At 36.6% G+C, this 13,528-nt stretch overlaps 1 protein-coding gene across 2 annotated transcripts in view; it reads left to right on the top strand.

Moving 5' to 3' along the window:
• The window catches only part of LOC140947354 (MSL complex subunit 3-like), a 17,895-nt gene extending 9,802 nt beyond the window's left edge, over nucleotides 1–8,093 (top strand). The window contains exons 4-11 of one of the 2 annotated variants that reach the window (XM_073396425.1): nucleotides 632–722; nucleotides 825–923; nucleotides 1,241–1,326; nucleotides 4,399–4,682; nucleotides 5,546–5,673; nucleotides 6,424–6,580; nucleotides 6,739–6,823; nucleotides 7,743–8,093. In XM_073396425.1, coding sequence (XP_073252526.1) covers nucleotides 632–722; nucleotides 825–923; nucleotides 1,241–1,326; nucleotides 4,399–4,682; nucleotides 5,546–5,673; nucleotides 6,424–6,580; nucleotides 6,739–6,823; nucleotides 7,743–7,806 — 994 coding nt within the window. In that variant the 3' untranslated portion in view covers nucleotides 7,807–8,093. The remainder of the gene's footprint in view (nucleotides 1–631; nucleotides 723–824; nucleotides 924–1,240; nucleotides 1,327–4,398; nucleotides 4,683–5,545; nucleotides 5,674–6,423; nucleotides 6,581–6,738; nucleotides 6,824–7,742) is intronic. The other variant, XM_073396426.1, reaches the window with a different exon arrangement.
• Nucleotides 8,094–13,528: the final 5,435 nt, after the last annotated feature.

Raw genomic sequence — 13,528 nt, forward strand, 5'->3', positions numbered from 1 at the left:
CCCCCCCTTTAAAGCCATATTTTTTGGCATGGCCCCCCCCCCCTCAAATCTCACTAGCCCCTCTACCTGTTAAAAAAATGAACGATCCCTAAAAATCATAAATGACTCCATGACATGTTTTAGCCAATAGGGTGATCAAAGGGGGTTAAAGAATGCTGATTTATTAAATAAATCTTAGTCCTTGAAAACTGTAATTTGTCCTTGAAAAATCCTGAAAATTTGTTTGTCTGAAATTGTACTATCCATAACATGATTAGGTATTTCTGTGATAAAACGTGATCTGTTCATTGAACCAAAGAAAATCAAATTGCTGTAGTGTTAGTTTTAGTGTTTTTATCGACTATACAATAAGAAGAGCTGATGGAATGACATCTGATCAAGGACCAGAATTCGAGTTATTGCCTTGGGTAAATTTCAGTGAATTTCTGACCAAGGGAAAGGAAATTTAGTTCGAGATAGCAGGTAATTCAAGTTATCTTAGTTCATGTTAACCTTGTAAAAATGACTGGAAAGTGGGGTGAAAGCCATGGGAAATGGAACTTAGTTCAAGTTAGCGGGGATTTTGAGTTTATACCGGGGTTCACTGTATTAGTGTGAATTCCAATCTTTTTTATTGTTGCTTCACTAACAGCTCAAGAAAAAAGAAAAGAAGGGTAACACAAGGCTCAGAAAGCAAAGATTCAGATGTAAACAAACCTGACAGCAAGTCTGTCTCAGAAGTGGTAAGTGGTGTGTATCATTTTCAGAGCATTTTTTGTGATTTGTACACAAAGTTGATCTTTGATACTAGCTGTAGCTATTATTATGATGCACTGTTCTTGCAGGTGGAAAGCCCAGAGCTCCCCAAAATTGAGATTGAAATTCCCAGCCAGCTGAAGCTTAAACTTGAAGATGATTGTTACTTTATTAAAAGAAAAAAGAAGGTATAGCACTTGTAAAGAACTGAAGTGACAATAATTATTGTCCATGAGATTTTCTTCCCTGATTTTGATATTTCTGGGTGTATACGTAATGTACATATTTATTCATTCATTATTCAAAATCTTTACTAGTTATTCAGATATTGTTAATGCTTGTATAATTTTTGAGGTACAATCTATTTTCAGCATCATGCAACTCAATGGAACGGTGTATGCAATTATTCTGTTCTAGAGACCATGATCACTTTTTAGGTATAAGTAAGTATATAAATAAGTGTAGCATTATGACTAAACTTACGTAGAAGTGATTTTGTTTTCAGCTTGTACAACTTCCTAGAACTCCAAATGTTGCTCAACTTTTAAGTGAATACTTTCAACATTGTAAGGACTTTTATCCAGGTCAAAGGTGAGTGTTGTCCCGTGACTGTTTCATTTGATTAAAGTGAGATCCAACTAAATATTTAGTATGTGAATGACCATTTTTTACTTTTGGGGAAATAAATTTGAGATTACTGATGGTGGCGCCCTGTTTGCATAAGAGACGGGAAGTGTACCAGTGGCTAAAACCGTAATAATTGCATTCAACATTAGGAGAACACAATTCATAATCTTTGGATTCCTGTGTTATTTGGTTGTCGAGTGGTACTCAGGCTGACCTTTTCAGCAAGTTCTTTTCATAGTATGTCTGCATTTTCGGCACCATTTTGAATTACTTAATATTGGGACATGCATCACCCTGGCTCCATCAAGGTTGACAATAAGGTAAAGTTAAAAGCACAGTTGAGTTTGGCTAATGAATGAAACTTGGAGTTGTTCTCAAAGGGGTTTTATTGCTGAGCTGGTGATTCTGCTACACCTTTCTCAGTGTTACAGTCAGCATTGTTAGATCAAGAGTTGTTATACTGGTCAATTCAAGCTGAAACTTCGAAAAAACGAATAAACACTAGGTAACATTGTTGCCTTCTGTGCTCTCTAATGAGGAATTTACCTGTGCAATTGGGTCTATTTATTTTTTATAGTTATATTTTGGCGAAAGGTTTGAACCCAGGAGTCATTTCAAAAGTAGGTTGAGTTTGATCGTCCGGGTGAACATAGTCCTGAATAGGACTGTTGTTGTTGACAGTGACTGACGTTTCGACAACCTGTGCGGTAGTCATCTTCAGAGTCAAAGTGAGTTGTATCACGTCAGTTGATGTTATTATACTCTGGTTATTGATCTGATTGGTCAATTACGTCGCGATGTTATTGGTCGTCTGTCAGTTAAGCCGTGATGTTATTGGCTATGAAGACTCGTAATCAGTAATTGGTGCGTTTCGATCCGTCTATTGTCACAGTTAAACAGTCGTCTATTGTTTGTCAAATAATTGTCAGTTCTCCAGTCGTTCTCTCGTAGTTAGTTTTGCTTGATCTCGTCAATAAGTCGTTTGTACGGCGCTGGTAACTGTTGGCTACGATTCAGTGGCGTTTGTTCTAAGTTAGTAAACCAGCTTTCTAAAGTAAGACGTTTTATTTTTCACTTGCACGAATATCATTCTGGAATAGAGTACATTTGAAGAATTTCCTTGTCTGATATATCCATGTAGGATTTTGTTGATAAGACATTCTTCCCGAGCAAAATACATTTAAGACAGAATGAACTGACCATGGACTGATTGAAGATAAACAGTTCGCATAAAAGCGAAAGATTTTGTTCTTTTGTAGTGATGTTTGGTTTGCTGACATCTGTAATCTCGCACATACCTTATATGTTTCTTTCACTTCCATGTTCATGTTTAAAACTTGTTGTTGTGTCACACACAAATCCAGGGATTACCTCTTTTGAGGTTACCATGCTTTTGAAAGTTTGTAGTGGTATGTCTATTTTTGTTTACGATTAGTACTTCTAATTTTTATTGACCCTACTTGAGGGTGAGTAAGACATGTTAAAAGATGAAGCCGTCGATGTGTAGAGCATAGGAAGAATTTTAATTGATTTACAAAAACTTTCTTGATCTTTATCATATTTTGGAAAAATGCTTGAAGGTAAAGCTAACCTGGGGTTAAGAAAATTCGAACACACACGTTAATCTCTGATTACTACGAAAATTAATATTTTTTGACACTTAGTAAGGTTGAGGGCTCATAACTGCTTGGCATATGTTTCGTTTTATTTGTTTTTATTATTGTCACCTACCCTAATTATTTTATTTAGGAAATACAGTATACAACTCTTTTAAAAGGGATCATATAAGTTCATGAATGTGGTGGAAAGTATCTCAGCAAAACCAAAGCAGTCCATCCCCCTACCCCCCACCCCCCCATAATTTTACACATAATATGTAAACATGCTTTTGCTTTTTCCAGTAATTATTAAGTACCTGCATGTAAAACAGCTTTTAAACAGCCCCAGGAAATGGTAATTTTTAAAAATCACAGTATGACAATAAGTGCATGTTTATCGGCTATCTTTCTTTTAGGAACCTGTATTATGCTAATAAGGCCTTACACTAAAACATTGTTGTACCCCTCAGTAAGCTACAGTAGGTTGGGATGTGTAATATCCCTTAATATAATGGCGGTAGCATTATTGTTGAACTGTCAATTTACTGGGGCACCCAACATCAATTTTTGGAAAATATCTGTTCGGAAGACGATCTTCAAGATCTAGAATTTTCGAAACATTTGTTGTAAAATTTCTTGCTTGCCTGCCTGTCCTAGGATTTTCGAACATCTAAAAAATGGTATAATTGCCCATTTTTATCGGATTTTTACCCTAAAAAGGTCACCTAGAATTTTCGGGAGCCTTTTTTCTGGCTGAAATTTTCGAAAAGGTAAGTTTTGATCCCTGTAATTTTCGGATCACTAGACTTTCAGCTAGGAAATCCGAACAGATGAAAAATGTTTAGGGGATAAAAATACGCCTATATCTAAATATGTTCAACAATGCTATGTTTAACTGGTTTTGAACTACATTCTCGTTGGGTGCCCCTGAATTTAGCACTGGACTTGCGACCTTATGATCTGGAGTTCAACTCCTACCCTGACTGCTGGCTGCGGATTTTATTTCGTAGCTTAATATTTTTGGTATGCTTGTAAATAGCCAACTGGTTAAGATTTGCCATTTGCCAGTTGGGATTCCGCTTAATCAGTCATTTGCTAGTTCCCATTGTCCTTTTGCTGTAAATATTGCCGAGGGTAAACAAAATGCATTTATTTTTTATATTTTATTTTAGCATGTTCAGATATTTCTCCAGCAGAATACCAATAAGTTAGTCGCTGTTTAGCTCCAAGGAACAAGAATGTCCTATTTAAAGATGGCCATAGCACTTCTGTGAAATAATGTTGTATTTGAGTGGTATTCACGCCCCTATCTTATGAAAGGAGGTAGGAGCTGGGATCATCCCTTCATCCATTAAGCTCCAGATCATGCGTATGCATACCTCTTATCCTTCATTTGTACTACTGACACTTTTTTTATTCAATTCTTGTTTTATTACAGCTCCAACTTGATCAAAGAAGTTATGGATGGGCTTCGAATCTACTTTGATTTTACTCTTCCAACATTGCTGTTGTATAACTTTGAGCGTGAGCAATATCAGACAGTGATGAAGCTTGTACCTCATCCAGCAGAATTAGCTAAGGAAACACATCATAATGATGAAATCAATGGTAAAACACCAGCAGAGGATAAATATGGAGTTGTAAGCTCATCAACGGAGAGCTCTCCAGTCAGGCAGGTGGAGTTTTCAAAGGCACTGACAAGTACAACTGAAACAAAAGAAGGTAGCTATATTGTAATTAGCCCTTTAAGTCCCATTATATCCACATACAAATTCTCCAAACTGATCTCCATATGTTTCCTTAAGTATTAGTTGAAAGAATTTGATAAGAGATGAAAGCATTTTCCCCTTGGTGATCATTTTATCAATTCTCCTAACCTTTTTTTTCTTGATGATGTATGGATATTGTTAGAAGAAGATTTATGTTGTTACTGACCTCTTGGGACTTAAGGGTTAATCAGAACTTCAGGTTATGTTCAGATCGAGTTCGGAGAATACAAATCGTCATCTTCTTGCACCTCTGTGGGTTTAGGCTCATGTTGTCAAACTTTCTTACTATAGACCCTGTTCTTAATATGGACACGGAAGGCACTGACGGAAGGGGGAAATCCATGTGACCCTCATTACAGAGGTGTCCGTAAGATTGGGATCTGTGGGACTATGTCAAGGGTCGGTAATTAAATAGAGAGGTGACCGGAAATAGAGAGGTTGTACTGTATCTACGCCCAGCAATTTTTAATGGAGTGGTGTATGTTTTGAAGTAATCCTGGCTACACAGGCCTTGGTAAGGATGCTGTGGAAACATTTTCAAACGAAAATGAAACAACGCTTTTAACAAGTGAATTCGGCTTTCTTATAATCGAAGAATTATACAGATCTCAGAGGGTGCTATTCGCCAATGACATCCTCCTCAATCAACATTATTCTTCATAATTCTTTATAACACACTCAGCCTGATTCAGTAATTGCTAATGGCTGCCATCCTGTAACACATATACCAGTATATCATATTCCATCATTCATGATCACTATGTGTAAGTCTGTTTGAACTGTTACAACGGAGAATTTACTGTTTTGACGTTTCAGCGAAGCACGAACGTTCGTTACGTCGCCGTATACCAAGAAATTCAGGAACTTCCCCTGAGGCTTCCCAGTCTGCAACAGTATCATCCACCTCATCAATCCCAGAAAGCAATGCACCCCCAGCAAAACGGGTGAGATACACTAAACAACGCCACTTCTTAAATCTTGTAGGGGTCCACCGTTCCTCGCCATCTTGTGGTCTCCCACAACCTGAGTAACTGAAAGATACTTGTGAACCACTCCAATTACACTGAGGTCATCACCACTCTTTTCCCTTAGGATCACGGGCTGACTTCTGGCAGACGGGTCGACTTCGATTTCAGAAGACCCGACTCAGTTCGTGTGTATTAGACAACCTTCATTGCACGGGTTTCTTATGTACAGGACATATATTCATACCTTCCGACTTGCTAGTTATCCGTTAGATTTTTTTGGGTCAATTTTTCCGCGCAACTAGTATAAAAATATCGTGTTACTGTGTGTTACACTTAGTCAATTGTAACTTCACCGAAAAAACCTTTTGGTTGTTTTCCTTTGGAACATCCAAGAACTTGTAACATTAGATAGCGCTATTGCCCGTTTAACCTGCGAGCAACCCTCCGATTTCTCTGCCCGCTGCTCGCTCTCGCGTCTCTTGTCGCGTGCCGCTCGCGCGTAACCCCAAATAGAGAGCTTGTTCACAGGCTATTATCCGGCTGAACTACTGTAGGAACTATAGATAGCGTTACTTCATGGTGAATACATGCACAAATATATTCTTCTCTACCACTGGCTTTTCCAAAGGTACTAAAAGGTAAAGGTACCGTCCGCACCTCCCTGCGTAGTTTTACTTTAATTAACTGATAAATTGATTAAGTGTATATTTCCTTTTGTCTTCACAGAAAGCGGTGGAGATTGAAGATTTAGAGATAAATATCCCTGAAGCTCCCCTACCATCGAACGCGTTTCCAACTTCACCAATCCCAAGATCGCTGAGCGATCCCACACACATAATGCCTTCACAAGTTTACGGTCCTGAGCATTTGTTAAGACTATTTGGTAAGATACCATAACCTAACTAGCTGTACGTTCAGGTACTTAACAGATTATTTTTTTCATCCATGGCGGGTATTATGAGTAGTTCTTTTGCAATATAATGTGCGTGAGCACAGCAATGAATGCGGCGTAATTCACTGTCTGCTCAATGTTTTGTTTAGTTAAACTTCCTGGGCTGCTTGCACGGACAGATATGCCTGAAAAGAATCTCTCGGTCCTTCTGGAACAAATCAACATATTTCTCAGGTATGTTGCAAATTATCACTATACCACAATTAATGAAGTCGAAGAGTTTATTGAAGGGCGAGTAAGATTTCACGAATAGCCTCTTGAAACATACTTAAGCCTCATCTTAACTCGGATGGTCACAGGCATCTTCTGTTGGAAGTAGCAAGTCTTGTTCCATTCAAGTGTACAAATGGAATGTAGGTACTTCCATTAATTCGTGATTGTAGGACATTCAGGACACAACATTCATTTTTTAACGCCCCAGCAAAACAAATGGTTTGTTTTTCTTGTGTAAATCTAGGATAGGAATGATTCGTTTGGGAAGTCTTGTTCACGTTGCGGAATTCTATAAAATGTCCCAATCACTTCCCGTAAATTTACTGGAGATGTTCTGAGTGCTTTTTATGGTGGTCAGAAATTCGTTTAACCTTCATTCATTTTGCATGATTTTGGCGAAGTTTGCCTTATATACCGAAAGTTTACAAGAAAGGTACAAAAGCACACGTACAAAGATCAAATTGTCATGCCGGGTAGTTTTGTTTGTTTGCTTTTTGTTTTTTGAAAAGAGGCATCTCAGTGACATCATACTTAAATCTAGGAAGTAGCTAGTCGTTAAATGCCGGTAAAGAAAGCAAATTTGATGTAGGAGCAAACCGCAAAGTCATGTCCGATACAATTAAACGTAATTAACAACGCAGTTAAACATTTGACACAAAACCTCAACCTGAACTTTTTAGCCTGTGACTTGGCTTGTTGAGGTATGTCGATAGTAGGTACTCTTCATTCACGTGCAGAATACAGGCAATCAGAGGGGGGATCGAAATATGAAAGCAAGCGTCTGAGCTTCACCAGGTTCTGCGAGACGCGTATTTAATTTCTAGTTGAGCCCCTTATATGAGGAATTTTAATTTTCATTTATTGGTTAAACTTATTGCAGGTATCTGGCCGAAAAATCGCCAAACTTGTTTCCCGAAGATGTCTACTCAAGCTCTCTATTGTGACATGGATATGTTGCGTGTACAAAGCTATCAACTCTCGAAAATCTGTCGCTTCGTTTTATTTTGCTGCGATGTTCCAGTTTGTTAAAAGTTAAAGTGAACTTGATCCCTTTGTGGGTAAAGTTTAAAGTTGACTTTTTGAAGAAAATACTTGCTTTACTGTAAATATCTCTCCATCATACGCATCCCTGTATGATTTTAAGTTATTAGAAAACGACTTTTTTGTGTACACTCAGGTTTGGGGAAACTTGATCGTTTGTAAATAAATAACATCTTGTCTTCATGGTTCATTGTTTTGTTACTGTTTACTAGAGTAGTGATCAAATAATTTGTTTTCTAGGAATTTCTTTACCCTTGTCTTAATTATCCACAAAAAAGGAAACTATCGAGTTATGTCGTCTCGACCTGAGCACTTGTGTAGAGAAAGAGGGATCTATTCTGCTCGGAGCGCTGTCGGACCTACTGTTCTTTTTATCCTCGTAGTTGTTTGATACGACCACCCAAAGCCCCGAAAATTTTGGTCGTATTCAGGAGGTTTTCAGCTAATAAAATGTATTAGCGTTTTTTTACGTTTGGTCCGGTGGTTGGATAAGCGAAGCGTTGCGAAGACTACTGGTTTCTATTGTACTAGACATTTCTTCCTTCCCAAAAGATTCGTAGGCGCAGTGGACAACGTTTTTACGATCTGTCACCGAAAAGGAAATAAATCGCCCATGGTCTGTGGACGAGTATATTTCACGAGGAACCTCTACATCATATATTTGTAACATTTGGCTCTTTTCTGAATAGTTGTTGTAACAAGAGAATATGTATTTTTATTCTATGAAATAAAGACAATATTATTTTCTCATACTATTTATTCGCAAATCTGATACTCGTAGGTAAGACGTGGTGATTAATCATTCTCAAACTCATTAATAATTCATAAAGAAAATTCAAAGGAAATTAATGTTTAATGAGTGTTTGGATATCAGATGAAAAACTGCTCATTTTTGCATCCTTAATTTCTCCTTCAAAAATGATTTTGTTTGAGAAGAAATATCAAACATTCGACACAGTGTTTCATCACCAGATGAAACACCTCGAAGTTCGTCAGAAATACTCCGCTGCGCGTCGTATTTTCAACTCTCTTCTCGGTGTTTCATCTGGTGATGAAACACTGCATCTCATGTTTGATATATTACTTGAACTTCAGAGTCGACTGTAATTTTACCAAGTTGTATGGCGAAGTCAACTCCTTCTCCAGCATTCATAGCAGAGGCGTTTTCTCAGGATTAAAAAGTTAACTCTCACTAATATTGGCCTGACAGTCCTTAGCTCGTACAATTCCCTCATTCACTTAAGCGTGTTAAATCTGCCGATAGGGTATATCAATTACTGATGAAATTTATGTGGTTAGTATGTTTTTGAATCTTATGATGAAGCCTCATTTTCTTTCGAAATGATCGGTCTAAAAAATAAATGCAATTTTGAAACGAACTGAAATGTATGTACAGATGCAAGGTAAGAGGACTTTTAGAAGCCGTTTCCTTAACATGCATTTTATATTTTTAATGTTTTTGTCAGTGAATGGAAAAGAAAGTTGCCTGAAGCGAAAACGAAGTTTTCAAGACACTTGAACGTATAGTACATACATACAACTTTACTTAAACTTGGTAAAATCTTCAGTGTAAAATTAAGTAGCGACAGTATTATTCTTAAAAATATAATAAATGTTTACTTCATTCACTGTTTTACAAGATCGCCGAGTAGAAAACTGATTATTGAAATGGTCGGTTTATTTCTTTTTTCATGTCCGTATTGTAGAATAATATCGAAAGCTAGCAGCCATTAGTATATCAGGTTTATCTTACCGTTGTTTGTAGGTTCTACAGTCTACCTTTATTAAAATCAACTTATCTTCTTTTCACCAGCTTTTGTAATTTAAATATTTTCACTTACGTTCTCAAAGTATAGAGTTAGACCTGATAAGTAGCTAAGTAGTGTGGATAAGCTATTTAAAAAAACTTTTAAACTTGGCAACTGTGTGAAAAACCATAAGGCCATAAGCCTTCCATAAGGCCATCGCTTCGCAGAAAGACAAGAAACTGTGGGACAGGTTCACAGATGAAGATTCAATCACTGGGGAGGATAATCTTCTACGGCAAGCTTACCAAAGGAGCGATTCGCTGCCGCCACATTGGCGGAGGAGGATTCTTAAATTACATCAGTCTGCCACATGTCAAACGGAACGTTTTAAGGGTATTTTTGTAAATAGATACTTATTTCTTTGTGTCAATTTGTAAGCTAGTTTTTGTTTGTTGCTCCAACTATACATTTGTTACTTGGAGTGGTCTGAGTGGTTTCAATAGAGACTTCTATTATTACTTATTATTATTAAACCAGGTTACCACAATGATTCGAAAGGCGAAATCCAGCTACAAACGTAGAATCACAGAAAAAAAATTCAGATGATCCCAAGAACTTTTGGAAAGCTGTGAAGAAAGTCCTTCCCAACAAATCGGTTACACCTCAACCATCAGCCTCTAGTTGAGTCTATCACAGTAAATGGAAAAACAACCACGCATGCCCTTACTATTGCGAACGGTTTCTGCTAAAGGTTTCTGCAGTCGTTTCTGCATCTATTTTACGAATCTGTTGTCTATGGCAGCGCACAGTCTGGATCTCAGCAGTGAAAGTCTGGCGTCCTTCAAGGGTCCATACTTGGTCCCATTTTGTTTCGATTTACATCGATGACTTGTCCAACTGTTAACTTCAGTCACAGATCCTACTTTATGCGGACAATGCTGTCCTTTTCTATGCTTACTCCAACATCGGGAAAATAATTACCGTTCTAAATTAAGACCTAAAACAGTTGCAGTCCTGGACTTAATAAGCTGTGCATTTATCCTCGGAGACCGAATACGTTCTTTTCGGCACTCAATAACGAATGTCTTTGGCTAACTTGTCAGATTGGCCATTTAGCTTATTCCTCGGGGACAAGACGATAAATCGAGCACACCATTATAAATAGACCAGAAACCCATAAGGGGTTGAACAACCCGTTATGAGTTTCTGAAATAGACCTATTCGGCTAACTCAATGTTGTACCCAATTCTAATCTCCCGGAGTTAAGATTCTTTGTGTGCTGAATTTGCATTATAATGTGGCATTCACATTTAAAAGATATGGAAATTCCTGAAACAAAACGTTTTATCCCCAAAGGGTTTGAATTGGGTACAACATTGAGTTAGCCGATTGGTGTTTAGATGCAAATATTAATTTCAAAGAGCACGTGGATAAGCTACGTACTGAGCAAGATTTCCAAAAGAATCGTTGTCCTCGGAAGAAGAAACAACCTAATTGTTGACGCAGCTAATAAGGTTTATCAGTATCTTGTTTTACCGGCTGATGGATGATTGCGATGTTGCATGGAGCGCAGCATTGGGAAAAAGAAAAACGTGATAAGTTAGATCGATCACATAGAAGGGCGACAAAGATTGTTTTGAGGACCACAGATTCAGACGTCGAGAAGAAGTGGCTTCCCTTGCTTATGAGGCGTGGCATGCTCACTATTGATTTAACATTCAAATGCTTTTAGGGATCTCCTCTAATGTTTTTTAAAGATTATTTCAAAACGCGAGGGGAAGTGGGCAGAACTTACTGCTCCCCCAAGTTAGAAAAGAAACTGAAAGGAAGTCTTTTTATTTTAATGACTCGGCAAAACTTGAAAAAAGGGAATTCAAGGATTTAAACTCAGTTGTGACTTTTAAATAATATTATGGTATTTTGGAACTCTATCGATCACAAGCTTTTTAGTTTCTTTTTAGGTTTTTACCAGTCTAGCTTTTAAGAGTATTTTTATTTGTTGTATTTTAGCTTTTAAATGATATTTTATTGTTGTATTTTAACTTATAAATGTATTTGTAGTTCCATTGCTGTAATTTAGGCTAGTAGGTATTATTTTTCTAAAGCCCTCATTGATATCATCATTTTATGCTGAAGAGGTTACCGTGGATAAATAACGTTTATTATTTTTATTTTTTTACAATTATAATTATTATTATTATAAAGCGCCTCCCAAAAAAGCTTATGAAAATATTTTATATTAGCTGATACATTGTCCTTTTAAAGGGATCATTAAAATTACTTTTAACGAGATCTATGTTTATCAAAATTAAATTTTATGAATCTTTATACATAGGAGGCCGCCATACCACTGATAGAAGGCTGATTTTGTGTCTGCGATTTGGGGTTACAAGTTCTGTTATTTTTATAGGTTAATTCGCAAACAAAAAATCAAGTTTTAATTACGAAAATGAATGAAATGAAATGAAATTGAATGAAGACAACAAATATTTGATGGAAAGGTGAATGAGCAATTTCCTTTTGAATTTACGCCAAACGACACCCCAACAGCCGCAATAAAAATATAATTTTAATTGCTTTTAAGTCAACAAAAACCATAAAACTGATTTATTTCTTTTAATCATACAATTCTGGAAGAGGAAAATCAAAGTCGGTTATTCTGTTTAGACTTGCCATATCGGAATTTGGCTCCAAATGGCCTTTAAAGCAACCGCTTCAAAAAAATTGGGCAACCAGTTTGCGAAAACTGAATGCTGTAATATAATTAAAAAACTTGGAAAAGATGAGCAACTAAAAGATATTCCCGGAAATATTATCTCTCGCGTTTACCTGTAAGATAAAAAGGCGATACGTTAAAAATTATAATCGAGATAATCGAACTAAATTTTATTTTTTTTTCATCGATTATTCGATTATTTTCAATAACTCAAAATATAAAAGGTAGGAAGAACATAATTGCACAGGAGCCAGTGAAGCGTTTAATCAATTTTTGGTATGAAGAAATAAAGATAAATTCAAGTCACGTCTTACAGGAAAACGTTTCTTTTCTTAACTCAGAGATGGTTTTTTTTCCTTCATGTTGATTAAAAGCGACAGAATTTGTTTGGCGTGAAATTAAAGTAATGACAATAATGCTGGGAATAAACGAGAAGAGAAAAAAAATTTTAATTTAAAATCAATATGTACAGTTTGGCAGAACTGTTCGTGATATAAAGTTTTTGCGAGTTCCGGAAATTTTTTCTCTCTTTTTCAGCATTTCCGTGAGTTGTTAGTTTCGTCTTTGATAAACTAGTCAGTCTTTTCCAATTCTAATTTTTTCTGGCGAAAGGGTGTACCTGTAAATCGTTGAGAAAAAATATATTTCTAGGAAACGTAACAGCAGTACAAAAGCTAGACATTAACTGTTTTTTTTTTTAATTAAAAAGGAAGCGTTCTTCGCCTGAGGTTAGGAGTATTATTATAAGCAATCATTCAATAACAATTTATTACTGTTCGAATTATAGAGTGATCATCAGTCGCTGAAATATAAAACTACAACATTTTCGATCTGTAACCTATAAAAAGTCAGGTCTTTAGGCGATATTTAAATCATAAAATACTAAAATAACTTTGATTTATATTCTGCCGACTTTCAATGATGAACGTAGATACTTCGTATCTTTTAGATTTCGGTTTCCCTGATTCCTTTAACAAAAACTCCGACATTTCAATTCATCCAATTACTCATTCGGCGGAACAATCTATTGACCGTAAACACGCTTTTTATTTGCAAAACTGATCAAGAGGCCTCCGGGCTTCAGTTAAAAGATGAAACCAAACCTCATTTGGCGAAAACAAAGGTACACAACACTGACACGGCAAGACTGGTTGGGCGAAA

This window comes from Porites lutea, chromosome 9, assembly GCF_958299795.1.
Source record: "Porites lutea chromosome 9, jaPorLute2.1, whole genome shotgun sequence".
Lineage (NCBI taxonomy): Eukaryota > Metazoa > Cnidaria > Anthozoa > Scleractinia > Poritidae > Porites > Porites lutea.